Source organism: Rhizopus microsporus (genome assembly GCF_002708625.1).
Source record: "Rhizopus microsporus ATCC 52813 unplaced genomic scaffold scaffold_23, whole genome shotgun sequence".
In the NCBI taxonomy this organism is placed as follows: Eukaryota; Fungi; Mucoromycota; class Mucoromycetes; order Mucorales; family Rhizopodaceae; genus Rhizopus; species Rhizopus microsporus.
Window position 1 is genome coordinate 288,344 of NW_019671938.1, and position 27,478 is coordinate 315,821.

General features: G+C 37.7%; 7 protein-coding genes across 7 annotated transcripts; 5 read left to right on the forward strand and 2 right to left on the reverse strand.

The window, feature by feature from the left end:
* Window positions 1–670: 670 nt before the first annotated feature.
* Window positions 671–2,703, reverse strand: RHIMIDRAFT_268986 (uncharacterized protein; the record flags this gene model as incomplete). Its single annotated transcript, XM_023612102.1, has 8 exons — window positions 2,222–2,703; window positions 2,056–2,162; window positions 1,888–1,991; window positions 1,667–1,832; window positions 1,413–1,609; window positions 1,140–1,362; window positions 897–1,080; window positions 671–837 (listed from the first exon to the last, which is right to left on the reverse strand). Coding segments are annotated over exons 1-6 (882 nt in total), but the record flags the coding sequence as incomplete, so codon positions are not given.
* Window positions 2,704–7,037: 4,334 nt separating this feature from the next.
* RHIMIDRAFT_269007 (RNA-binding domain-containing protein) lies at window positions 7,038–8,577 on the forward strand. Its single transcript, XM_023612103.1, has 3 exons — window positions 7,038–7,365; window positions 7,415–7,730; window positions 7,786–8,577. The coding sequence occupies exons 1-3, from the start codon at window positions 7,098–7,100 to the stop codon at window positions 8,432–8,434; spliced, it is 1,233 nt and encodes a 410-aa protein (XP_023462299.1). The 5' UTR covers window positions 7,038–7,097; the 3' UTR covers window positions 8,435–8,577.
* A 392-nt stretch (window positions 8,578–8,969) lies between these two features.
* On the forward strand, window positions 8,970–13,208 carry RHIMIDRAFT_316085 (periplasmic binding protein-like I). The gene is made up of 14 exons (XM_023615040.1): window positions 8,970–9,300; window positions 9,353–9,621; window positions 9,675–9,824; window positions 9,877–10,411; window positions 10,462–10,713; window positions 10,770–10,881; window positions 10,951–11,111; window positions 11,158–11,295; window positions 11,345–11,465; window positions 11,524–11,765; window positions 11,818–12,271; window positions 12,312–12,419; window positions 12,469–12,742; window positions 12,798–13,208. The coding sequence occupies exons 1-14, from the start codon at window positions 9,020–9,022 to the stop codon at window positions 13,130–13,132; spliced, it is 3,432 nt and encodes a 1,143-aa protein (XP_023462300.1). The 5' UTR covers window positions 8,970–9,019; the 3' UTR covers window positions 13,133–13,208.
* Window positions 13,209–13,615: 407 nt separating this feature from the next.
* On the forward strand, window positions 13,616–15,545 carry RHIMIDRAFT_219665 (PLP-dependent transferase). Its single transcript, XM_023607386.1, has 4 exons — window positions 13,616–13,840; window positions 13,889–13,986; window positions 14,041–14,145; window positions 14,186–15,545. The coding sequence occupies exons 1-4, from the start codon at window positions 13,753–13,755 to the stop codon at window positions 15,431–15,433; spliced, it is 1,539 nt and encodes a 512-aa protein (XP_023462301.1). The 5' UTR covers window positions 13,616–13,752; the 3' UTR covers window positions 15,434–15,545.
* Window positions 15,546–15,612: 67 nt separating this feature from the next.
* On the forward strand, window positions 15,613–19,733 carry RHIMIDRAFT_241608 (uncharacterized protein; the record flags this gene model as incomplete). The annotated part of the gene is made up of 10 exons (XM_023609616.1): window positions 15,613–15,642; window positions 15,704–15,773; window positions 15,822–16,040; window positions 16,096–16,208; window positions 16,263–16,358; window positions 16,403–16,569; window positions 16,621–18,985; window positions 19,038–19,330; window positions 19,373–19,503; window positions 19,555–19,733. 10 exons carry the CDS (start codon window positions 15,613–15,615, stop codon window positions 19,731–19,733), a joined length of 3,663 nt encoding a protein of 1,220 aa, XP_023462302.1.
* Window positions 19,734–19,804: 71 nt separating this feature from the next.
* Window positions 19,805–20,746, reverse strand: RHIMIDRAFT_241609 (dihydroorotate dehydrogenase 1A; the record flags this gene model as incomplete). Its single annotated transcript, XM_023609617.1, has 1 exon — window positions 19,805–20,746. One exon carries the CDS (start codon window positions 20,744–20,746, stop codon window positions 19,805–19,807), a length of 942 nt encoding a protein of 313 aa, XP_023462303.1.
* A 4,531-nt stretch (window positions 20,747–25,277) lies between these two features.
* Window positions 25,278–25,563, forward strand: RHIMIDRAFT_207912 (uncharacterized protein; the record flags this gene model as incomplete). Its single annotated transcript, XM_023607014.1, has 2 exons — window positions 25,278–25,366; window positions 25,458–25,563. Coding segments are annotated over 2 exons (195 nt in total), but the record flags the coding sequence as incomplete, so codon positions are not given.
* Between the last annotated feature and the right edge of the window lie 1,915 nt (window positions 25,564–27,478).

Genomic DNA, 27,478 nt, shown 5'->3' on the forward strand with positions numbered 1-27,478 from the left:
ATGCAATTCCTCCTAAGGGCAAAACCCCCCGCAGCCTTCTTCCACCACAAAGGGTGCCAACTTTATTTCTAACCGTGACGAAAGAAAAGGGAGCCCTTGCTACTATGCATTCATAATGCAAATGCATTATTCAAAGAATCAAGGTGAAGTACCATGGCTTTCTCAAAGAGTGACGTAGCATATCAGTGTAGATGAACTAAACGGCTGGTTATAATGGCAGGATCCATCAGATAAACTGTTGTTGCGCAGAAGCAAAAAAATATGTTAAAGAGAAAAGTAAAAAAGTAAAAAAGGAAAAAAGGAATACAAAAAGAGGGCAAAATAGTGACGTTGCTATGGAATTTACTGACTGAGGGCCAATTTAAAATTTGTAAACCATAATAAAGGGCGTTTTAGTTGATATGTCTTTTGGTCAATGAATCAGAGGATAAGCCAACAAGGAAGGATATCACTCATCCACCCACTCCTTATCAAGATTTCACTCATTAAGATCAAACAACAATCATTGTCATTGTATTTCTTTTATCACTATTTTAAATAAAAAGAAGATCACAGCATCAAGACCCTTCCTTTGTTGGTCTTATCCTCTGGTCTATTGACCAATTTGCGTGCCTATAACAATACCTTTATGGCAGAATCGAGGTCTGACTGTAAGCGAAAAAAAAAAAAAAAAAAAAAAAAAAAAAAACACGCACATACAGGTTGGTGTAACCGCTGTCTGAAATAGTCTAGAAAGGTTAGAGATTGTATTTTATTTTTTGAATTCGGTTTTGTACGACGGCTTCACATACTGGCTTTCTTCTGTTTCCTCCTTCCTCTTTCCATTGTACTTGCTCTGTAATCTCTGAAACTCGTCCTACACAAATCAAAGCATTAACATAATCAATATATCATAGTGTATTAACAAAAGCACACTTACCCTGACAAGCCCAAGAGTTTCGACAATTACTGGTACATTGAGTAGCTGGGACTCATTTTCGACCAGCGAAAAACGCTTCACCATTACTGGTAAATATATTCCGTCATTTACCAAGGTCATTTTGTACAGAGAGCTGTTGAAGCCTATTATGAAGGATGTCAGTAAGTATATTAATGCATTCATACTATTATGTGTTTCAATTTAATTTACCCTCACAAAGCAGTCCAAATGAAGATGGGTTGGCCAGCTTCAACTTCACCTGCTTATCAACAGATGCTTTCATCTGCTTCAACAATTTACAATAGTCGTCTTCCTTTTGATATTTGCTCTGGCATTCAGGACGTTTGAGCTCTACATAGAAGTAGTAGAGCTCTCTCTTTCTGCTGCCAATACCAAGCATAAAATCCGGTTTTTCATTTTCGTCCTTTTCATATCCATCTATACTATAAAAAATCAATAAGACAATTATTGTTATTCTTATACTAATAGTTACAGTGAATAGACTACATTCTTCTTTGCATCTTCTATAAACATTATTTTTATGATGGGCCACAAGTACTTTATTAAAAAAGTTGCCTCCGAATTGTTCTTGGCTTTTGCAGAGTTATTTGCAAAACTCTTTGCAATCTTCATTACAAATCTTTCCATATCACTGGAAGCTTCCATGTTGGGGACTTCACCACCTTCAGCCTATTTATAAGTTATTGATATAATGTCATAGATATGGATTTAGAATTTTTAACTTACGTCGATCAACCTCTTACAGAAAAGCACTGCTTCATCAGACACCTTTGGCATTTGGATGCCTTGGTAAGCCTGCTTAAGCAAGGCATTTCCAGCTTCTTCCTTCAAATAACTCGAGACACACCGAGCCTTGTTCCATTTGTTGATAGGAAACACAAACGACAAGCTCCTACGTGGTGTTTAGTTCAGTCAAGTTAGCTTCTAATAAAACTATTTCAACTCACAACACTCTTATCGGGTTTAAGTGGTTCAAGTTCTCTGCCACCCAGATACTTCTCTTTCTAAACGAATCTAGTCTTCTCGTTATATCTACACCGTCAATGATGTACTATAATATGAATATTGACTATTAATATACAATTTATTTACTAGTAAACTAAATATGTACTTACGCGACTCCTGGGTTCCCACTCTTTTTGCCCATTTCCTACGAAATAGTTTGATTTTTTTCTTCTATTAATATTAGGATCTGAAAGGGATGAATCAGAGTCAGTAGAGACTAGGACACGTGGTAAGTTTTAAAAACAGCATAACCTTTTTTTTATTTATAAAACTTACTTTCGCGTTTATGAGTATTATTAGTGTTGTAAATAGAGATATTAATATTGTTTTTAGCATTCAATTGAAGCGTGGGACTAGACATGATGAATATATAAAAAAATAACGATACTTTTCATTTTGAGTTTGTTGCAAAGGTTTAAATACTGTTATCTACTGCTGTCCCAGTGGAATGCAACAAGTTCAATAAGCAAATCAAGGTATGTGATCAATTTGGACAATGTATAACATGCTGCCTTGTATGGGATTATGCACGTATAATGGACATATCAAACTACGGATATACAATTTGAGCGTAACTTTACTAAACAACAGTTACACTAGTCTGCATTGCCTCCATTTTTTCATATGAATATACCCTAGCTTTTCTACTCTTTCCTTCTTTGTAGGTTCACCGATTAAAAGCATACAGAGAAATTAGAAAAAGCTTGATATATTATATTACATTATTATCAACCAACTAACAATTAAATAAAGCTGCTGTTAACTCATCAAAAAGCCGCACATTTCACAAAAAAGGGGGTGTCATTTATTTTTCATCTCGTCTCAAAAAAAAAAGCGAAGTGTCTCGTTTTGTTTAAATAAGGGATTTTGTTTATTCATTAAACAGCTACAACACAAAAACCGCCCCGGACGGGATTAGGAAAAAGATAAAGTGTCTCATATTTAACCGCTGGATGTCATTGGCTTAAATGTCGCGAATTGAATTATGCTCAATAGACTTACTCTTATAGTAATTTCAGCACAGAATGAGATTAAGGGTGCTATAGGAGCTTCATATGTTCATTTATAGCTGAGTCACGAGAAAGAAATGAGGAGGATGAGGATCTCGAAAGAAGAATTCGAAACACAGCTCGAGGGGCTGAGGCAAAAAAATCCCCAGTTGAAATCGCAACTTGAGGGCACATGCTCTCGTATAATTGAAGCAAACTGGCGAAGATATACAGAGCAAGAGGAATTGGTCCGTGGCTTGCTTGCAAATAATTTGTTTCCTAAGCCTATCATTGCGCACTCATTTAGCGAGAATTCAAGTAGGAAACACCAATTATCATAGCATCTTTATAGGAAACTTATGGAAGACGTACATGGCAGCCCAGTTGGCGACAATGCATTCAATACTGCTCGTGGTTATCTTACTCTGTTTGGGCTACCGGCTACTATTCGTCAAGTCAAAGACTAGCTCAAGGTCGAGGCTGGTAAGCCATTGAAAACAGTAAATCTACGAGGAAATCTTAGAGCTGCCGAACTTCTTGAAAAGACAACGGCTCCTTTTGTCCCTTTGCGTGCTTATGTTGGTTTGCGGGGAGCTAGATTGATGCTCCGTTACTACTAGCTTCTTGACAAAAAGGAGCCTTTTACCACATCAAGCAGTGTACAAGATAACTATAATGATTAATTAGCAAAGAGAAAAAACAAACAAACCTAAATTACACGCTCAAAAAGATGTAGAAGTAACTGATGCTGGTGCTTCCGAAGATCAAGACTCGAGTCCTCCATCTCCTCCTGTCAAGGAAAGTGACAGCAGTGGAGAAAGGTAAGCTCATAAGCTAAAATCAAGATAAAAATATTTTAGTGATATTGATTCCATTGATGCGGCTGCTATGGTTTTCCAGATTGCTGGTCACTATGAAAAGGTAGACAAGGCAAAGAAAGGAAAAAAGACATAGAAGCACTGTCATTGAGGTATATTGTAAATAGATTTATTAATATGCAGAGAAGCGAACTATAGTTTCGATGTGGGTGAGCAAATTACCAAAAGAAAGATGACAACTAAGGCAGATTAAGCTAATATTATTTTATATGCTTTTATTTATGAAGCTATAATTAATAAAGTTCATAGTATTAAAAAAGTCTTTATTGTATTTAAGCTATTTTATATAATACGTATGATTAATAACAGTAGCCAAGGAATAGGAAGAAATGCTGAACCTTGTTTTTTTGGCGTGTATAAATCTTTAGTCAATCGGTAGAAATCATTAGATGGTAATCTAGAGATTTCTATACTTTTCCTGAAATCGTAGAAACGGGTAGAAAAATTTAAAGATTTCTAACGATTGATTAAAGGTTTCTATTAAAACTTCCTGCCAAAATTCCCTATAGTGTCAAGCAGCAAACAGTTTATATGAAGAGCGTCGGCAATTCTAAGAATCAATAGGAAGCGAAGCTAAGTTCCTTCACATTACGGAAGTCATCCGTAACTTGTAGTCTATCCTTTCACGGCTAGTCAGACAGCAAAAACTGAAGCAATCAAGAGGCTCATGCTTACGGCAGCGTCAAACAGTTGGAAGAGGGGCTTAATGATAAATTTCTGTAATTGAGCATGGAGATATCTGAGATGATACTTCAGCTCACATACATATAGTCCCAACCTTAGAAATGCAGTTGAACTGCAATGGTACTCATTCAGCCAAAGAGTAGCAAAGGATATGGGCGTCAACATTGGTATACTGAGGGTGATGTAACGTTATGTACAGGTTAATCTCGCAGATATCTTGCTATTTTTGTTCCAATTATGCTGGGCCTGGTCCTATACACCTGCAGACTGGCGAATAGCGCAAGTTGTACCGATTTATAAAAAAGGCGACCCAGCAGAGCCAGGCAACTATCGACCAATTAGTCTAACATCCGCCTTCAGAAAAACATTAGAGCGCTGTATATACAGCTTTTTGGTAGCTAATAGCCCTCCCCTGGACATAGCTCAAGGTGGCTTCTGTGAGTCTAGAGGATCCTTAGGCCAAGCTCTCTGTCTAGCCGAAATATGCAACATCCTACGCCGCTTTCATCTAACCCCAGTATTGGCCATTTTAGACGTAAAATCGGCATATGATACTGTGGATCGTCGTTGTATTTGGAAAAATCTAGAGCAAACAGCACCTGCTGCATTGGTTAGCTTGCTTCAGAATCTATTTGATGATGTCCAGATAGAAGTCCTACTCAATAACGCAACGTCTACTCGTTTCTCGCCAGTCATTGATGTCCTCCAGGGATCAACTCTCTCTCTGTTTTTGTATTCTATATACATTAACGAGTTACCTCGCCTTCTGCGCCCACAACCACTAACCACAGATACTTCCCCTACCGAACTCGCCCTTCGCATGAACTGTCTCCTCTATGCTGATGATGTTGTTCTCATAACTGCTAAGGCTGAGATGCCCATTCTCCTCAAGTCTTGCGAAGACCACAGTTACCAACTTAGATACAGATAGAACCCAACTAAATATGTTATATTAGATCCAACACAACTGTCTTCAAGTTATACCCTCTATGGCGAACCAATCTCAAAACAAACATCCTTTCTCTATCTCAGAATCACTTTTCGTTCGGGTGGCCATCTCGACGCCATTGAACTGATTGCCAACAACAAGATTAAAGCCCTTACAACTATGAACCAACTCTCAGCTATTGGCATCCATCCCAAAGGTTTTATCCCTCTTTTAGCCACTCGTTTCTATTCCCAAATCGTTCGTGCCCAATTATGATACGGGCTAGCCATTACCAAGGTTACGCCCTTCCTTAGCAAACAATTGGACGACGCTCAGAACGCTTGCATACGCCGAATCTTCGGTGGTTCGCGCAATTCCTCCACAACAGTGATACTACATCTGGCAAACCTACTAACCATGCAGGAACGCGCTTACTCCCTTCGGTCCTGAGGTATTGACTGTTGTTGTTGTTAGTACTCGGTAATGGTAGAATAAAAGCAAAGATGTGATGAGTTTCTGCTTTATCCTTTTATTCGAAGTGAGAGGAGAAGCTCAGCAAAAAAGAAATTAGATTGTTTTAAAAAAAGGTCGGAGTACTAACTAAGATACATGTAATTAAGTCAAATGTAATCTCACACATAAAGATTAGTATTAGACATGGTCAAATACGACAAGTCCCAATTTCTTCTACGCACCTACACCCTTCCAGATGATGCACTACTTTCCCATCTACTCCCATTGGTACAAATTCTCTAGGTTTCCCATTTGGAAACTATGCGCACCAAACCCAGAATCCCTTGATTGTCGATCATTACGATCGATACAAAGGAAGTTCCGCCAAGATAGCCTCAATCACAAGCGCACAACGCACGCCTCTGTTCTTCTTACGTACTGTCGCCCGATTAACTCCCTAGACCCTATCCTTTGGCTACCTATGACCAGGTCTGAGAGAAGTCGATGCATACGTTGGCGTCTTGGTTGGCTTCCTAGTGCTCATGACAAAACCTGTCCTCGGCACCCCAACCAATCCTTCACCAAAGCCCACGCCATTCGTTGTCTCCAGATGCACCGTCGACTTATGATGTCCGGAACAATTTCAGATCTATTATCCTTCCTTTTGAACATGCTACCTTCAAAGAAACTACGCTCTTTTCAAGCCGCTCTCCCATGGACCATTCGTTGGCCAGCTATCTGCACTCTTCTTCATGAACTTGACTACCTCCATCACCAAAAGCGTCCGCCTTCTCCGCCCCCTCACCTCGGGCAAAAGCCCCTCGATTGGCTTCTTCCTTCCCCTCACTAGTGTATCTTACACTTGGTCCAACATCATTTCTTCCATAACTTTTTTTTACCCTTGATCTCATAAGGATTTTTTAGATACTAATTCTTCATTCTTTTTTGATCTGCCTCGGGCGAAGAAGATATATTATTATCGTGCGCCCACTTGAGGCTTTAATTGTAAATAAGAGACTGTTTAACCGTATAATTTTGTACTTTCAATTGTTATAGATCGCAGGGTAAATGATTATCAGGTAAAGAGAGGTCTTTTTACCCAGCGCTCAAAAATGCTAGTGGATCGCTCAATGTCAGTCACAGTCATGTGACATTCCTCCTTTTTTTTTTGTCGTGTTCAATCGAGTACCTGAGGTTTTTCTTTTATTATTATCATGACAATGACAGATACCTCACTCGGTCCAAAGGGCTTAACTATAGAACAGCAAAAAGAAATTGCTGAAATGCAAGCGAAAACAGTGAATGAAAGATATAAACCTAGAATTACAACTCAAACTTCACTCTATATTGGTGAATTAGCTCCAGACATTGACGAAGAAAAACTAAAAGCTCACTTTGACAATATTAAACATGTGCAGATCTATCGCGATTCTGTTAGTAATGAAAACCTAGGATATGCTCGTATCGATTTTTATACCCCCAAAGACTGTAAGTGTCTACTTTTCATATTTTTATATGTATTCATAGCATAGCATAGGCAGTGCAGCCTTTGAAAATTTAAATAATTCAAAAATTGACGGCATAGACTATCGATTGATGATATCAGATAGAGATATAACAAAGAGAGTATCAGGAACAGGAAACATCATTATAAAAAACTTACACCCAGGTGTGGATAATAAATCACTCTATGACACCTTCTCAAGGTGGGGAAATGTCACTTCTTGTCGAGTCATCAATAAGCTGACAGGTGGAACCGTCAAAGGCTACGGATATGTAAATTATGACACATATGCAGCTGCGGAGAGGGCAATTGCGCTTGTCAATGGAAAAATGCTATTTGGCATAGAAGTGTAACAAAAAAACAAGAATTATATATACACACAAGATCTGATGACTTGTTCATAGACATGCAGCACATCAAATACCAAAACATGAAAGAGAACCTACATCAACACAGAATGATAATCGATTCACCAATGTTTATGTCAAAAATTTATCAATAGACGTGACAGAGCAAGACCTGAATCAACTTTTCAGCACAATGGGTTCTGTATCATCCATATTAATTCAGCGAGATGACCAGCAAAAGTCAAAAGGCTTTGGTTTTGTTAACTTTGAACTACCTGATGACGCAGAGAGAGCAGTGAATGAGCTACATGACACCGAGTTCTTTGGAAAAAAGTTATTTGTCACTCGAGCACAAAAGAGATCAGAAAGAGAAGACGAACTGAAAAGACACAGCAGCACGTCCAGACACACAGGCGTCAATCTGTATATAAAAAACTTGGCAGATAATGTGACGGATGAGATGCTGGTCGAGAGGTTTTCAACGTTTGGAACTATTACAAGTGCTAAAATAATGAGAGAAGAAAAGACAGGTGTATCAAAAGGGTTTGGATTTGTTTGCTTCAGCTCATCCGAAGAAGCCAGTAAAGCGGTAACCGAGATGAATGGACAATCCATTTGTTCAAAATCAATCTATGTTGCTTTAGCTCAACGTAAAGAGGATCGTCGTCATTTTTTGGAAACACAAATTTCTCAAAAGAGCAAATAAAAATCATTATTTATGAGCAAATAGAAATGATATTCCCCTCCCCCTTTTTTAGAAAGTTTATCAAGATAACATGCAGTAAAATGACTAAATCAGTTCTGATTCATCATTATTTTTTATGTCAAGGATAAAAAAAAACCGCGGAGGTGAGCATCAATTATTTTGACATGCATAAATGTTCGTTCTTAGACAATAAACATTAATTTATTGTTCTTGTAAGGTTTATGTACTACCTTGTGGGGATGATAATGCCCCCTTTCGATAGCTCTCCTACTACATGTATTTTCTACTTTGCCCCCCTTTTTTTTCTTGATTCATCCAATTCTCCTAAATCATAAGTCGTTCTCTCTCCTTTAAATTTTTGTTTATGTTTATCACGTCTTCTGATTGATATGTAATATTTATCACGTCTGTTCTCAACCTTGCCCCTCTTTTGTGTTCACCCCTTTAGCAATAACAAAAAGTATGCTATAACGTGTTTAGTTTGTTAGTCTAATTAACATTGAACATCTTTTTTGTTTTCTTCATTCAATGTTTATTTCTTTCTCTCTCTCTCTCTCCTTCCTATCCTTTTTTTAATAGTTCTTCATGAACAGTACTCTGGATATCAGCCAGAAGAAACTGCCCTTAAAGCATTCAACTATAACTTACTATAATCAGACTATTGATGACGCCGATGATAATGATACCAATACCTACTATTGTCATGATGAATTTAATAATTACACATTTTCCGTCACAAGAAGAAGAGGATCCACTTTTATTAGCCCGGGACTATCAAACGAGTCTTCCTTAATTGAGATAAAAGTAGGCGTACTGCTACCTTTCCATCAAAGCAATGACGGTTGGACAAAGATGATGACAATGAGGTATAATCCACAAATAGATGCATAAAACCAATTCTGACGTATTTTATAAAAGCGGTATATCGGCCATTCGATTAGCAGTAGCAGAAATCAATACCAAACAGCTCATACCTGGAGCCTACATCACTCTTGTCGAAAAAGATTCATACCCAAAGCCTGTAGAAGGGCAAGCGGCTATCACACAAGCTGTATACTCTGCTATTTCTTTGATCCAAGAAGGAGTCGTCGGCATTATCGGAGATATCTCCTCTTCTTGGACCTCTTTTTCCGCATTGATGACGAGCACCTTGCAGATCCCTCAATGTTCATTTTCCGCAGTAGCTAGTAAAAAGAAACACATATGTGATGTTATCAATAGTAACTTATGATTTCATTAGCATCACTCTCTGACAAAACACAGTTTGGTTATTTCTTCAGAACTGTTCCCACCAATTTGTTATACTCGGATGCCGCTGTATCCTTTATCATAAGCCAGGGCTGGCCAGTTCTTGGCGTCTTGTACTCGGATGATGATTTTGGACAGCAATGTAACGACAACATCGAAAAAGAAATCTATGACTAACCTATATATATACATAGTATCTGAAAGTCTTGTAATGAAGGCGCGTGTCAGTGGTATACACGTCAAATCCTATCAGTCATTTTATGAGGACGGAATCAAGAGCGACATTAAAAAGTCCCTGGATTCACTTGTATCCACTGGAGTGCGTATTATATTTGTCGCTGCAGAAGGTGAAGCACAGCTGGCAGCCATGACCTTGGCAGCCCATGCAGGATATATCAATAACGAGACAGTATGGCTTACGACTGATATGGATGTCGACGATTTATATAAGGCTGTATTGAGTTTCAACTCTATTATCGAAAAGCGCGTGAACCATACAGACATTGTACCAACCTTAGAGGGAACAAACCAGGATTTGGCCATCACAAAAAAGCAAAACAGTTCGGGTCCTATCGAATACGCAGCACGAATGGCAGCCAACTTGACTACGATCAACTATAATAAAACATTCTCAGGAGGAGTTTTCAGCTTTGAGACTCTAAATGAGTTACCCGGGTATGAGCCCTTTGACGATTTTTTAGGCAAATGGTCTCAGCTTGATCCTTTCATGTAAAGTACTGTTGACAGTCTTATGACTTTGTACTAATCTTTTTCCAAAGCTATCCTTATGGAGGGCAAACCAATGTCAGCAGTAATGAAGGCATGGCATACTCATGTATGATGGTCATGGCAGACGGATTTAACCGCACTGTATCCAATTCAACTGGCCTATCAACGAATACAACACGCATGTTGGAACAACTAGCTGCTGGTCAGCTAGGTGATTACCTTTCTCCTTCGACATTCAACACTTCCTTTTTAGGGCCTGTAGGGCCTGTAATTTTGGATCAAAATGGTGATATGGCCACAGGGTACGTTAAAGCCTTTCCTCTATATGTGTGTGTACATTAACTAACTTCATCTATAGAAGCTTTAGAGTTTATAATATCCAAAACGGAGCGCAGCGAGAGATTGGAAGAATGATTGCTGGAAATTTGAACCTTACATCACCTCCTATTTTTCACGATGGCACGACAAAGGTAATTCACACCTATTGTGTGCCCCCCACATTCTAAATTCTTACAATCACAATTTGTGTATCAGTATAGGTCCCAACTGGTGTACCTGACAGATCCTATTTGAATCCTGGTTACAAATCTCCAGTGTCGATAGCTTTGCTTTCAATATCTGCCTTTGGAACTGTGATTGTATTATTTAGTATGATTATTGTTATCTTTTATCGGAAACGAGAAGTATTTAAGGCCTCTAGGTAAGAAAGCTATAGGAGCATACTTGTATATTCACCATCCAAATAGTCCATTATTTTGTGTTCTTGAACTTGTGGGGTTTCTGTTGACATATGTATCAGTTGCTTTCTTTTTGGGTTATCGAAGTCCATTTAACTGTACAATGATACCCATCACATTTCACTTAGGCTATTCACTTATTTTAGGGTAATATTGTAGCTTATGAGTTATTGTGTCTAATGCTTCCCAAATATAGAAATCTTATCGCAAAAAACTATCGTATATATAGGATATTCAATAATATATTCATTACAAGGACAGTAGTAACGGATGGACAGCTACTAAAAGTCTCTGGTGCGATAGTAACAATTACTGCTGTAAGTTATGCTTTTTATTGTAGAATATCAGAAAGTTCATCGGCTTTTTTGACAATAGATTATCTTAACTGCGTGGTTCTCCTCAACGACCGTATCAACAGTGAATAAGCCTGTGTCAAGAAATGCCTATTATGTTGATTGTGCCTATGATGGAAGCAATGTCACTATTTTTGTCGCACTATTGACTTTATCAGAGTCCTTACAGCTTTGTTTTGCTACGTTTCTTGCCTTCAAGACCCGATCAGTAGGAAGATCGTACTCAAAATACAGCGAATACAAGCAAATAGCCGTCTCCGTATAGTAAGTTGCATAGTTTATCTTTTTCTTTTAACTTATAATGTTATGATGTTAGCAACATCTTTTTCTCCGTCATCATTGGGTTTATCGTCTTTTTCGTACCCACCACTGACTTTTACACGCGTCATTATTTAACAGCAACCATGATTGTTTGGGCAACTACCTTTTCCCTTTTGGCACTCTTTATTCCAAAACTACATGCGTTCTTTTCACCCAAAACAAACAATAGCAGAAGCCATGGTAAAGCATCCGATCTGAGTAGGAAAAAGCGTTCAGTGTGTGGCATGGATAATCTCCAATCGAGCCAGGATAGCCATGGTGATGCCACTTACCTTCCACCCGAGTTCCATGGCATACAGCGAAGTGACAGTGAATATTCTGGCTTAAAAAGTCTGAATTATATGATTAGCAATATGTCGCATTATGGTGATAGCACACCATCCAAAGTGAAATTGAATAGTTTGAACAAGAAGGGTCGTATGGAAGGAGTCTTGATGGAAGTGCACGAGGTAGGTTTTTTTTTTCAACTGACTGACATGTTTTCAATAGGTCGAAGTCCCAGTACAGTATGCATTTAGATACTTTCCCTTTTTAGCTGCTTGGGAGATGGCACAGGTCATTCTTATGCCAGACATATCCTATCTTAGCTTTTATTCCGTAAGTGATTTTTCTTACAAAAATATACCCAATAACATCCATGATGTAGAAAAAGAGTGGTAGTGGAAGAGCCTTCAAGTATCACGGAGCAACCATAGTCTCCTCAAAGGAAGGCTCCTATGTTTTAAAAGTACATGGGTTAGGCCTTTGGGATTTGCTGATCCAAGTTGAACGAGAAAAGGAGTTGCTCGAGTGGCATGATTGGTTTAATAGCATATCCAACGCAAGAGACGATTTTTTAATGACGGATGAAGCAACGTGCTTAGGCTCTCCTTCTTCTTCATCTGCAGGAAAACGGTTCACAGAAAATGCTTATAAAAAAGGTAGTCAAGATGATGGATTATACAAAGGATTTAACCATTTCGCTAATGTCTCCAGGTTCGGATTTTCCAGAAGGCTTTCAAGGTTCACGTAGTGGTAGTGTTAGCAGTAACAGCACCTCGCATGATAGTGAAGATAGACGTGGAAGTGAAATGACACTTGCCTGTACGGTTGATAGCAACTATTATTATGAACCTGATTCTAGTATGGTGGAGCATTATGGAATAGACGAGATAAAACATGCAAAGCAAATACAAGAGCAAAGGCAACAGCGGCTTCATAGTAACGGTGATTTCTCAAGATTGCTTTCAAACGAACAAGAGAATGAAGTTGCAGAATCCTCCACTGATGCACAAGCGGATTCTAGATTGCCGTTTGCTAGTAGCTCATAAGAAACTTGAGCTAAAATAAATTATCAATAAATTAATTGTCAATAAAAAATGATCGGAAGCTTCCATTTAGCCGCACTTTTATATTTATTTGTTTTATTTATTTGGCAAATTTAAGCCACACTGTGTACACGTTTGAACCCTGAAGAGGTGCTTTACAGACAACAAGGGAAAAGAAAAAAGAGATAAGCAAAAAAAAAAAAAAAGGCACTTTTATGCTTATCATTTTGTACTCACAGTGAACTTGCATTTCGTGATGAGCTCCTTCTCTTTCATAAACGTATCAACTTTTCTTAAAGATGTATTCCAGTCTAATAAACAGTTTGGGATAAAGAATACCGTGGGAAAATAAGTTGGTAAAACTCGGTAAAAAGCTGATTTAGACACAAACCACCTTGGACTGTCAAATCATGTCGACTGACAAGGGTACACAAAGTTCAATAAAGAGAAAGAGAGAGAGAGAAAAAAAGAATAAACGTTTCATTTCTTTGGGATAAGAAAAAGAAAAACAGAGAGCCATGACTCACATGTTACACATGTCTGATACCAACAGCGGAGTTTCTCCATAAAATGATAATCTACACCACAAAGGAATCAATCTTTTTCTTTTTTTCATTATTCAAATGAATTCAATCCGTGCTTCAAAGACTGTCTATGGTCGATTGATCAGAAACAATATACGACTGGCTTCTACTACATCCAAAAAACCAAGTAATGTGTTATTATTATTATATACTTTTTTACTCATTTAAACAAAAGGCAAAGTGTTGACTCTTGACACAATGCATCCCTTGATCAAGAATGTCGAATATGCTGTACGTGGTGCTGTTCCCATTCGTGCTGAAGCATTAAGTAAGGTAAGAAATAGGATTGTATTTTTAAGTTGGAGTTATTGACACATCAAACCATAGCAATTACAAACGGATCCATCCAAGTTGAACTTTGATAAAGTCGTGTTTTGTAATATTGGAAATCCTCAACAGTTGAATCAAAAGCCCATTACTTTCTTTAGACAGGTAAGGAGAAAAAAAGAATCAGGGTTCTAAATAATAATAGGTTGCATCCTTGTGTGAGAATCCAGAATTATTGAAGCCTGAAAATAGACAATTGGTCTCAAAGCTTTACCCTGCTGATGCCATTAGACGTGCAGAGCTCTTATTAAACAAGATTGGCAGTATTGGTGCTTACTCTCATTCAAAGGGTATTCCCTTTATTCGTGAAAATGTCGCTAAATTCATTGAACGTCGTGATGGATACAAGGCAAATCCCGATGACATTTTTTTGACTCAAGGAGCTTCAGAAGGTGTCCAAAAGGTGCTTCAGATGCTGACTGAGCATAGCAAGACGGGTATCATGATTCCTATTCCACAGTATCCTCTCTATTCTGCCACTCTGTCTCTGGTCGATGCTAAGCCTGTTCCTTACTTCCTCAAGGAAGAAGAAGATTGGGGGTTAAACCGTAAGGATTTGGAAAGATCTTTACATGAAGCTAGAAGCAAAGGTGTCGATGTTCGTGCACTTGTTATCATCAACCCTGGTAATCCCACCGGACAGTGTTTATCAGAAGAAAATATGCGTGACATTATCGATTTCTGTCATACGGAACGAATTGTGCTTTTAGCAGATGAAGTATATCAAACCAACATTTATCAGCCAGAGCGTCGTCCTTTCCATAGTTTCAAAAAGGTATTAAAATCAATGGGCCCTGAGTATCAAGAGCAAGAACTCTTCTCTTTCCACTCCATCTCTAAAGGTATGATTGGTGAATGTGGTCGTCGAGGAGGTTACTTTGAATGTGTCAATATCGACCCTGATATCATGGATCAACTCTATAAAATATCCTCCGTCTCTTTATGTCCCAACATCCATGGCCAAATCATGGTAGACCTCATGACGAATCCTCCAGTAGAGGGTGATGTCTCTTATCCTCAATATAAGGCAGAAGTGAATGCTATTTATGAATCTCTTCGCCGCAGAGCCATCAAGCTTGCTTCTTGTTTTAACAAGTTGGAAGGTGTTACTTGTAATAATGCTGAAGGCGCCATGTATCTGTTCCCTAGAATTAGACTTCCTGAAAAGGCCATCAAAGAAGCCGAAAAGGCTGGTATGCCGGCCGACGCTTTCTATTCCTTGGCCATGTTGGATGCAACAGGAGTCTGTGTTGTGCCTGGTTCTGGTTTTGGACAAGAACCAGGAACTTATCATTTCCGTTCTACTTTCCTTCCTGAAGAACATCTCTTTGATCAATTCTGTTCAAAGTTGGAAACCTTCCACAACGACTTTATGAAGAAGTATAGAGACTAAATACGTGTGTGTGTATATTTAATAAAAACCATAGAATTGTATAAATGAAAAAATAATATCTTATTTGGAGCTACTTTAGTCGGACTGACGCGTTTTATCATTTTTAAGCAACCTACTCGCGTTTTTTTTTTTTTTTTTTTCTCCTTTTTTTTTTCTCATTCTCTTTCTTTATTGCAACAATGGCTAGATCTCAAAAGAAACCGGCAGCTGTAAGTCTTTAATATAAACACATTGCACTTGTATTAAAGCCAAATATATATATATATAAAGGCAGGTTCTTCTAAAATATCATTGCGAACAAGAACTACCACCATTCCTGGCTTATTTCAAAAACAAAAGAGTAAACAGATATAACTTTTATGTTTAAAACTATTAACAATAATAATAGCTGCAAGTAAAAGAAAAGTTCAAGAACAAGAAGAAACATCGAGTGATGAAGATGACGAAATAGAATCTTCTCAAGAAAGTAGTGATTCCGAATCTGATGTTGAAAGGTCAACAAAGAGAAGGACGAGACAAACTAGAAGAGGAAGAATTACTGTTGATACGAGTAGTCAGCTATTGGAGCCTATTGTAGATTCTCAATCTGGACAAGATAATTTATATGGTAAAATTTGGAATGGGGGAACGCAGAATGAATAATAATGTATATATACAATTAGATGAAATAATCAAATCAGACTGTAATCATGAAATGCTCGTGACTAATTGGAGAGAAAGTTATGAAGCAAACAAGATTGCTGCTTTAAGAGAATTGGTCAACTTTGTTATTCGCGTAGGATGTGTATCATTTTACAAAGTACAACTGTATAAACTTTTTATTCTATAGTGCTCTGGATGCTCTATTGGCGTTTCAGAAGTCGCGTTTAACCAAGAAGATGGATCATTGGATGCTCTCAAAGAATTGCAAGATCAACTTACCAAGGTAAGACTTTATATAATCATCAACTATACTCACTTTTCTTATAGCTGCCAAGCCATGATTACCCAGTGATATCAAAATCCAAAGAAGACAAGATACTTCGACGTAATCTTTTATTATTCTTTGGTGAGCTTATTGAACGTACTCGATATGAAGAGATTTATGATGGTGTCATGATTGAAACTTTGCATAATTGGTTAACGACTATATCAAGGTAATTTGTTGGTTGTGTATTTAATGAGTCTATGTTGCTAATTTTACTTAGCTCAACATATCGACCATTTCGTCATACGGCTACTCTTGTTGCTTTCAGGATTATAACTTCATTATGTGCTCTTGGAAAGGACATGAAAGAGGAACACGATGTTGTGTTGAGACAGTTTAATGCTGAAAAGAAAAAGGGATCCAACTCAAGAAACGTACAGAAATCAAAACTATTAGGACAAAGATTCACCACAGTTGATAATAATCTCAAAACGATTCAAGAATATCTCAACGATTACTTCAATAGCATCTTTGTTCATCGATCCCGTGATGTTGAATCAGTGATTCGTACAGAATGTATCAAGGAACTTTGCCAATGGATGTGCGTTTTTGAATTTCATTTTGTAGACAACACATATCTTCGTTTCTTGGGCTGGGCATTTAATGATCAAAGTGCCAATGTAAGATCTGAAGCTGTCAAATCGATGATATCTTTATACAGGATTGAAGATATTGCTACAAAGCTGTCTGCTTTTACCAATCGATTCAAATCTCGTATTGAAGAAATGGCGCTCTATGATGTTGATGTCTCCGTACGTGTTCATGCAGTTCACTTGTGTCATGCCCTTCTCAGATCAAATATTGATGTCTTGAGTGAAGATGGTCAGCTGCGACTAGCTAGTACCATTGCCTCGGATGTGCCTCGTATTCGTAAAGCAGTTGCTCCCTTTGTGAAGGCAATGATAGAAAAGAACTTTATTACTCCATTGACCAATGAAATTACTGGAGCGGCTTCTTCAACTCGTGGACGTGGACGTAAAGCAATAAATGCAACCACCGCATCTACCAACGTCAACCAAGACTGGGTTATGTTCAAGTCTATTGCTTCATTTTTGGTTCAGCAATCTGCACACATTTTAGAACAGGAGGCAAATAATGGAAATGGCACAGATGGTATGCAGGTTGATCTTTCTTCATTAACAAACACTCTGGTTGAGAGAAGAAACATAATCATTACCAATGCTGTCGAAGCTCTGTGGAACCAGTATAGCAAGTTACAAGACTGTCAGGCAATGTCTGATTACTTAAGCCGCGATCATTCTCGTGTTTCGGAACAGTCTGGTGATCAAATGGACACGGGTGAATTAGATGATTACTACAGACTATCAGAGGATGAAGAGGTAGTGTTGGTAAATGTCTTTGTTGCCTGTATTAGTACAGCAGTTGAAAAAGGCCTTGACAAGAACTTGGCAGAAGTAAAAGACAAGAGACATATTGATAAGAGCATCTTGGACGAAAACAAAAAGGAAATATCCCGATATCTTGCTCAAGCTCTACCCAAGTTATTAACAAAGCATGCAGATGATGCCAGCAAGATGACTCAGCTGGTATTGGTGCCTACATTTATGGATTTGAATGCTTATGTGGAACTACGTGCTGAAAAAGAATACGAAGAACTCATGCAGACTCTGATTAAAGTGTACCAAAATGCTGTATTGAAAGACTTGGTAGCAAACTGTGCTGAATCATTGCAACGCATGTCCAAGGCGGATTATTTATCAGAAATAAACGTGCCACAGCTGTCGACTTTAAGAGAAGCTGTTGTGAATCAAGTACGAGAAGCCTGTAATGGAAAAGATTTAGTCACTACTCGTTACAACACTGCGCTCATCCATTCTATCTCTGTCAGTATGCTTCGTCTCTCCTATCTGATCAGCTTTATGGATCCAACAACCGCTATGGATGATGCACAAGGCATGAGTATGAACGTAGTGGACTATATTGGTGCACTTGTGGATAGAGCAGCATTCGGTTATGAAAAAGAAAAGAACATTGCTCAATCTGCCATGGTTGTTCTTTCGCGCTATATTATGTGGAAATGCAACTCATTAGCATACTCGTTAGAGGCAGCCGGCCTTATTGAAAGACGTCGTGATTGGATTCTTGACAAGTTTACAGAAATTGTGGTGGGAACAGACATAAGCCCGTTGCCTGAAGTTCGTGCAAGCGCTTTTGGGTATCTGATTGACATTTATTGGCTCTTTGGTAGTGACTTGTTTGATTCTTACAACTTGGCTCGTTTGAAGACAAGATGTTCTGCCAACCTACAACATTCTTGCGCTCAATACGTGAAGGAGCAGTTGGATAATTTGGATAAGCTTGCAGAAGAAACGAACCAATTGACAGATGCCGAGAGAGCCGCACAAAAGGAGATTGTTCTACAAGTGGTTACAAGTTATTCAAGAGGCATACTGATGGGAGTACTTGATATCAGCTACACCGTCTCTTTGTTGGAGGTGTATGGCTCTAATCCTGAAATAGATGATGTGATCAAGGCTCTAGTGACTGAATTCGAAACAGACGTGTTGAGTGGCGAAATTGCTGCTGATGGTATTTGCAGAAGCTATATGGGGGCCTTAAAACAGGTAATCAAAGTGTGTATACTTTATCGATATTTGCTAAATTACTGTACTCTAGTCATTTAACAAAAACATCAACGACTCATGGAGATCTATTGATAAAACTCTCAAATTGGCACGTCTTGAGGCGTCATCGTTGAGGAAGGCAGATCAGGCTGATACTGCCAGAAAGGTGCCTCCTCATGTTGTCTGTGAACGCATTCATTTGGATGGTATTAGTTTTGCACTTGCAAAGGCAAGAGAAGGATATGAAAACAATCAAGACAATGATAAAGATAACGCGCTCAGGTTTTTCAAGGTGCTTACTGTTTTTGCTAAAGATTTGGCTCGTGCGCGAGACATTGCTAGAATGTAAGTTGGCTATTACACAAATAAGCATACTAATTTAGATAGACGTAATCACTTGGAAGATTCCTTGAGAAACAATAAATTAAGCGTTGAGGAGGGTAAGAAGGAATGGGAACATTATGTTAACTATATCAAATCACTTGACGATGTCTTGAAGAAAAAGGGTCTTCGCTATGGTAACTATAAATGATCCAAGTTGACGGTAAAATTTAACCGCTTTTGGTTAGACTCAACCAAGAGAGCAAATAATGCAGAAACTCCAGCTGCACCTATCTTTGACGATACTATGGAAGATTTGGATGAAGGCGCATTAGAAGGAAATGACAGTAATAGCAAACGACCACTCCATGAGACTGAAATGGAGCTTGATGATGCAGCAACTACAAAGAGACGACGCAATTTGTGAATAATTGAATAAACCAACGTCCATCGAATCATTTTTACTACGGGATTTTTTTTTTTATTAAAATATGTAAATTACAAAGTTTTAACCTTTCCACAAAAGTCGTTCAAGGACTTGTAACCCTTTGCTATCATGATATCAGATAATTCTTTCTTGATACGTGCAAAAATAGCAGGGCCTTCTTCTTTAAGTTGGGTACCAATCTGGACTGCACTAGCACCAGCCAACACATGAAGAAAAGCTTCCTTACCAGACGTTACTCCACCTACACCAATGACTTGTTTGTTCTTTAATCTACGATGAAAAGCATTGACATTAGCTAAAGCTGTGTTCAAAACCATCAGTCCACCAAGACCACCAAAACCATCCTTGGGCTTGATCAGTGCAGTTTCAGTTTCGAGATCAATAGCTAAACCATTACCGACCGAGTTGATACATGTGACAAAGGCTAAATTGTCAAACTTGTTGAATATAGCAGCTGCAATGTCAAAGTGAGCAATGTCAAAATAAGGAGGAAGCTTGATACCAAAGGGTTTCTTTATGATGGGTGCCAACACATTCAAAGCGTTCTCCATCGCTTCAAAGTCGTAACCCAGTTGAGGTTTACCAGGAACATTAGGACATGAAAAGTTGATTTCAAGAATACAAGGAAGATCAGCGTCAACAAAAGCTTGACACATCTTGATGTTATCTGCAAGTGATAAACCTGAAAGAGAGATGAACAACGGCTTTTCGTTGCTGTAATCGTAATTCTTTGCATAATTCAAGTAGTATTCATAACCTTCATTAGGAAGACCCATAGAGTTGATACTACCGATTCCACTGGGCAAGGGGGTATAACGAGGGGAAGGATTACCCTCACGCGATTCAAAAGTGGCTGATTTCGTAATCAAGGAGCCAGATTCGCTTTCAAGCATTTGTTTCAAATCAGCTTCAGTTTGACAGCATACTCCAGAAGCGTTAAATAACAAGTTTGGAAGTCTGACACCAGCAATAGTCGTAGATAAATCGGCCATGGCTTCTTTTTTTTGCCCAAAACAAATTGGGGAAAAAAAAAGAGGAGAAAAATAAGAGAGTTCGATCTCATCTTTAAGAGTCACATCAATGGTATAATTCGTCTGCCGATGAATTGACTCAATAAAGGGATGGTTAATAGGCAAGCATTCACTAAAAGGTTCTTGCAGCTCTAGAATCCCTGTGTGATAGGCTTTACCTTTGCAAGTACACTGACTAGATAAACTTGGTCGAGCCAAGTTTGTGTTTGGGTCGAAATTGAACTTCAATTGTAGTTGCTTTATGTTTAAAAAGATGTCATGTTGGCTTCGCTTGATGATTATACATGTTATTCTGTCCTTGGAGTTAATTCTGTAATCAAGAGAGCCTTAAAGTACTTGGCAAATACGCTGGGACTCCCATAATCTGCATTACAATGTGGTGTATATTGTTGTCATGTAATAATTTTTCACTTTTTATTTACATAAATAAAAAAGACGCCATTGGAAGTTATTGTTTGCAACAATTGATTTTTTGAATCCACCATTTGGTCCAGTACGCACTGTATTAGGTTATAGCAAGCGGATTTAAGTGGCTTCTGGTAGCTTATAAGGCTTCAAAATAAACCTATTTTTTATTCTTTTGTACGAAAAAAAAAAAAAAAACTCGAAAAAGAAAAAAAAGGAGAGGGAGGGAATGCTATTATTAGGGAAACACTATATGCACGAAAAAATTCACGAAAAAGTGAATTAGCATGACGTCACGCTAATTGTTTCGTGCATGAATATTTTTTTTAATCAGTTTGCATTTGTTGATATCATTAAGAGAAAAAAATTATTATTTTCATTATTTATACAAAAGGCTATGGTCGAGTAATCCCAGAGCTCTACGTGTTGGCTCATACATTGGTGAAAGCGATGGCCATTGTAGTTTTCTAAATTGTTTACCAAAAGCAATTAGATGCCAATGCTTCAACCCAAACTGGCTTAAATATAGCATGATTGGCTTGACATTGTCTGATGTTTCAATTCTAAATGACAAAAACAACGTATTTCCAGCTGTTTCTGAATAAGCTGCCATCGTACGATTATACAAATTGGCAACAATTTGTGGGCAATCGATTGAATCGAACCAGTAATTCATCGGTGCAATATCTTCAAAATTAGTCAGCACACTATCAACCTACTAATCTATTCTTCCTATTTTTCTAATTGTTAGCTACAAGTTAACTGAAAATGAATTCGCATGGGGAATATACCTTTATATACAGTGGGTTAAAATACCGTTCCAGTGTTTTTCAAAAAATTGCTTGTATCACTGTAAATAAAGAGATAAAAATAGCTTACGTGTCCTTTCGTGATATATTATTGTTTAACCTTTTCTTTATGTCTTGGTGAAATCAGTACTTTAAATTAGCAACTAGATCTAAATGCATAGCATGTAAAAAATGGAATGTCCACTGGGACAGTTTTTCAAGCCCTAAATTTTTATTAATATTTGGCGTTTCCACCTTTCGCATCTATCACAGCTTTCACTCTTGCAGACATACTGTCTATATATTTACAGCATATATCAGCGTCAAATCTATTCCATTCAATTTTTACTCTTTCCCACAATTCATAAACACCTCTAGCTCTCTGCTCATACAGTGCTAATTTCAACTTCAAATGTCTCCAGATGTGTTCAAAGGGTCGAGATCTGGAGATTGTGCTGACCAGGGAAGAATTTTATACTTCTTTTGTTCGTGTAGATACTTTTTTGGTTACTTTTGCTGTATGTTTTGGATCATTGTCATGCTGAAATATGAAATCCTCATGTCGTATTTATCCTTCCTTTACTAACTAATCTTCGTGTGAGATTACTCCATTACTATACTGTTTACAGTCATTCTACATTTAGCATTACGTACCTCTATTAATTTTATTTGTAACATGTTGGATTGTGAATTATTATTTTTTATACCAAGCCTTACTGACGTGTTTAGTGAGATAAATTATCAAAATACTCGAGTATAAACTTACAGTAGAGCATACATTCTACTCTCTCACCATGACGCACAGAACCGTGCCAACCGTGCATAAACCGCGAAAAATTCACGGTTTTGAAATAAGAGCCAATCAAATTTATTTATATTTTGAGTAACAATTGTCATAGAAAAGAAACAATGTTAAAAGGATGGCAATTGCAAAGATGAAAGGACGATTAGTTGACAGTATAATGTTTTATAATTTTTTAGAGACAGATCCTATAGTTTTTTTTTTTAGTTCATTTGGCACATTTCTAATTTGAAGTAATGAGGTTAATCAAGAACCGTGTCAAATCCGTGAGATTAACCGTGTATTTTGCACGGATGGTGAACTTAGAAAATATTCATGATTTTCTTTAAGCCAGTGAAGAAATTTGTTTTTAAAGCTCTTTTCTTTCTTTTTCTATCAAATAAGAATAATTTATAAAAATAAATGCAAAAAGCAGCAATGGTAATGAAGCAGAATTAACGAATGGGAGAAGAGATTGACGCTTTACTTTTTTTTTTGGAAACAGCTAGAAAATATCACAAATTACAGCTGTTGTATTTGGATTTGGATAGGTTTAAACAAAGTAGAAAATACGATGAGACTGTGTTGTATCTTTATTCAGAATAAAGTGAAAAGAAAAAGAGATGATAGCACAATCTATAATTATATATTAAGAAGCTGAGGTATTTAAACTGAGTTGGCTATATTTGATTAAGGTGTAGCAGATCTTATAGCAGCATTAGTGTTGTGCCATCACAACATTATCAATAAATATTCACAGCTACTGCTCTTCGGCTATAGCTTGTTCCACATATAGCCTATCATATGTGAACTCTCTTATACCTAACTCCTGGAGCGCCGTTACAATACTTCAATTGAACGCCAGTGCTCCTGTAGTACAGATCAATGATTCCTCATTCGACAATCACTGTCAGATCAGGTTCACTTTAGTCTAGAGGCCCTTCCCATAATTCCTGGATGATTATAAATAGATGTGCAATCAAGCCAACTATCGTTATTGTGCGTAGATGTTAAAAAATATAAATACCATTGTTTTATTCATCATAAATAAAGATATCATATATTTCAGTCTCACTGGCTTATTGTCCTTTTCTATCCTCTTCTCATCTTATTAGTTTTTGTCTCTTACCTTTGTACTTGGCAAAACAATTAGGTTCAACTCTAGATATTGTATTTAAGCACTGAATAGTAGCGTGGATACTACACACTCAAAATAAGAAAACTGTATGGGACACTTTTGACGCGATGAAAATGAAAATCAACTTTTAAACGATAGTATTTTATTTATTAACTTATCCGTGACCCTTTTGCTTTAATGACATTCCTATAGCACTGACGCATAATACTGATATAGCTTTGACATTCTTTCGCTGTGATATTGTACCAAGTTTCATACACACGTTCCCAATGCTTGCTCATACTCTTTGGTGACCGTTCATAGCTTCGGTAGAGCCTTGTTTTCAGTAATGCTCACACGTTCTCAATTAAATTGAAATCTGGTGACTGTGGAGGTCACTGCATTACCTCAAACGGTTGCTGGGATAACCATTTTTCAACCAAATTCGCTCTATCCTTTGGATCGTTATCCTGCTGAAAGATGGTTTTTGTCGGCTCTATCCTGTAATCGCCCAGTGTTTAGTAAAGTTCATCTTTTAAAATGTTCAGATAAGCCTCCTTTGCCATTGTATCCTCTGCCTTGCTTATGTAACCGACGCCTGCCTGTTGAATACGAAGTATCAATTAAAAAAAAATAAAGACTAGAATTAACCAGACTAAAAGATATCTCGATTGACTTTATTAAAGACGAGTGTTGTATTCATACTTAGTGGATCAACTATTAACCACATATGAAACAATAACTGGCAATTATTCGACTTCAGCTTGTTACTTTGAAACAACTGTGCGGATCATTATTTAAGCTGATTACCAGGAACTGTATTTTAAGGTACGCGTATCCAATAACTCTGATCCATCATTGTTATTAGGGATCATTGTCTTATCAAAGGCACCCGATTCGTCCTAACTCTCTCATTGCCTCAATTGTCATTCATAAGCCTCTATGAAAAGTTTTACGATCTCAGTTGAAGAGTGTCTCACATTTAGTATAAATACTCGTTGTTGAATACGAAGTATCAATTAAAAAAAATAAAGACTAGAATTAACCAGACTAAAAGATATATCTCGATTGACTTTATTAAAGACGAGTATTTATACTAAATGTGAGACACTCTTCAACTGAGATCGTAAAACTTTTCATAGAGGCTTATGAATGACAATTGAGGCAATGAGAGAGTTAGGACGAATCGGGTGCCTTTGATAAGACAATGATCCCTAATAACAATGATGGATCAGAGTTATTGGATACGCGTACCTTAAAATGCAGTTCCTGGTAATCAGCTTAAATAATGATCCGCACAGTTGTTTCAAAGTAACAAGCTGAAGTCGAATAATCGCCAGTTATTGTTTCATATGTGGTTAATAGTTGATCCACTAAGTATGAATACAACACTCGTCTTTAATAAAGTCAATCGAGATATCTTTTAGTCTGGTTAATTCTAGTCTTTATTTTTTTTTAATTGATACTTCGTATTCAACAGGCAGGCGTCGGTTACATAAGCAAGGCAGAGGATACAATGGCAAAGGAGGCTTATCTGAACATTTTAAAAGATGAACTTTACTAAACACTGGGCGATTACAGGATAGAGCCGACAAAAACCATCTTTCAGCAGGATAACGATCCAAAGGATAGAGCGAATTTGGTTGAAAAATGGTTATCCCAGCAACCGTTTGAGGTAATGCAGTGACCTCCACAGTCACCAGATTTCAATTTAATTGAGAACGTGTGAGCATTACTGAAAACAAGGCTCTACCGAAGCTATGAACGGTCACCAAAGAGTATGAGCAAGCATTGGGAACGTGTGTATGAAACTTGGTACAATATCACAGCGAAAGAATGTCAAAGCTATATCAGTATTATGCGTCAGTGCTATAGGAATGTCATTAAAGCAAAAGGGTCACGGATAAGTTAATAAATAAAATACTATCGTTTAAAAGTTGATTTTCATTTTCATCGCGTCAAAAGTGTCCCATACAGTTTTCTTATTTTGAGTGTGTAGTATCCACGCTACTATTCAGTGCTTAAATACAATATCTAGAGTTGAACCTAATTGTTTTGCCAAGTACAAAGGTAAGAGACAAAAACTAATAAGATGAGAAGAGGATAGAAAAGGACAATAAGCCAGTGAGACTGAAATATATGATATCTTTATTTATGATGAATAAAACAATGGTATTTATATTTTTTAACATCTACGCACAATAACGATAGTTGGCTTGATTGCACATCTATTTATAATCATCCAAGAATTATGGGAAGGGCCTCTAGACTAAAGTGAACCTGATCTGACAGTGATTGTCGAATAAGAAACCATTGATCTGTACTACAGGAGCACTGGCGTTCAATTGAAGTATTGTAACGGCGCTCCAGGAGTTAGGTATAAGAGAGTTCACATATGATAGGCTAGATGTGGAACAAGCTATAGCCGAAGAGCAGTAGCTGTGAATATTTATTGATAATGTTGTGATGGCACAACATAGCTGTTCATCTGGTGTTTTCCATGCGTAAGCCTTTCCATCAGAGCCAAAGCGGTTCACTTTCGTCTCGTCGGAGAAAATCACACGCTTCCAGTCATCCACGGTCCAGTTCTTGTGTTCTTCCGCCCATTGAAGCCGCTTCTTGATGTTTGCTGCTCTTAGCAAAGGCTTACGTGGCTTAACAAAGGATACGAAACCAGCCTTTTTTAGTGCTCTGCGCACAGTACTGTCACTTATGACCACGTTGAAGTTCTCTTTCAGATCCCTCTGTATGTCTACGGCAGTATTTTTCCGTCCTTGGGTGACTAATCTCGTGATGTACCTGATCAGCCTTTCGCCAATTAGAGATTTGCGGCCAGCCTTGTTAATACTACGAACCACAGGGAGAACGGCACGATACTTCTGGACAGTTGTACGACTAACCTTAACTTGCTTCGCGATTTTGCTGTTCGATTTGGTCGACATTAGCAAAGACTTGATGTTGTTCACTTTGTCAATTGAGATGGCACGCATGTCTAAAGTTCAATGGGACGATGTCTTAATTGCAAGCTGCAATTACCAAATCTTCGACACTTACCTGATATAAACTGAAAAGAAAAGCAAAGAAAATAAGTTTCCGAGAATTTTTTCTTTTGCTTTGCCACAAATTGTGGCATTTTTTCCGAAATTATTTTACCTGTCAAAATTGGTCGCATGTACCGTCTGACTTTGAACGCATGTCGTAGCAGCTACATTCATCCAATCAGGGCATGCCATACATCATTTGATAGCTTTCAAAATAAGCTTTCAGATGATATAGCATACATGGTATATTGGGGCATACGGAAGTATGCACAGACGTAAGTTTCCAAAAAGTGAAAACATGCGACCAATTTTGACGGCTACTGTATATATCACATAAATTCCAATAACGCCCATCGTACATTCTATTGTAGTATAAACTAGGCAAAGAATGTTGGTACATACCAAAGTAAAACCAATATCATTCCAAAATCAGCTTAATTTATAACCGATCTATAACCGTTGCGTATCATTTTTACTTTATCTGGTGCCGCCCAGGAATGACTTTAACAATTCAATCGCTGACAACAACTGCTTCATAACCAGTACTTCTGATTAGTAGCA

Bases quoted from the DNA above. Each gene is read 5' to 3' on its own strand.
- RHIMIDRAFT_269007 (XM_023612103.1), top strand. From the start codon at position 7,098: ATGACAGATACCTCACTCGGTCCAAAGGGCTTAACTATAGAACAGCAA. The intron at 7,366-7,414 runs GTAAGTGTCTAC...AGCATAGCATAG, and splicing joins TTTTTATACCCCCAAAGACT to GCAGTGCAGCCTTTGAAAAT. The intron at 7,731-7,785 runs GTAACAAAAAAA...ACTTGTTCATAG, and splicing joins ATGCTATTTGGCATAGAAGT to ACATGCAGCACATCAAATAC.
- RHIMIDRAFT_316085 (XM_023615040.1), top strand. From the start codon at position 9,020: ATGAACAGTACTCTGGATATCAGCCAGAAGAAACTGCCCTTAAAGCAT. The intron at 10,714-10,769 runs GTACGTTAAAGC...CTTCATCTATAG, and splicing joins AATGGTGATATGGCCACAGG to AAGCTTTAGAGTTTATAATA. The intron at 11,112-11,157 runs GTAAGAAAGCTA...CCATCCAAATAG, and splicing joins GAAGTATTTAAGGCCTCTAG to TCCATTATTTTGTGTTCTTG.
- RHIMIDRAFT_219665 (XM_023607386.1), top strand. From the start codon at position 13,753: ATGAATTCAATCCGTGCTTCAAAGACTGTCTATGGTCGATTGATCAGA. The intron at 13,987-14,040 runs GTAAGAAATAGG...ATCAAACCATAG, and splicing joins GTGCTGAAGCATTAAGTAAG to CAATTACAAACGGATCCATC. The intron at 14,146-14,185 runs GTAAGGAGAAAA...AAATAATAATAG, and splicing joins CCATTACTTTCTTTAGACAG to GTTGCATCCTTGTGTGAGAA.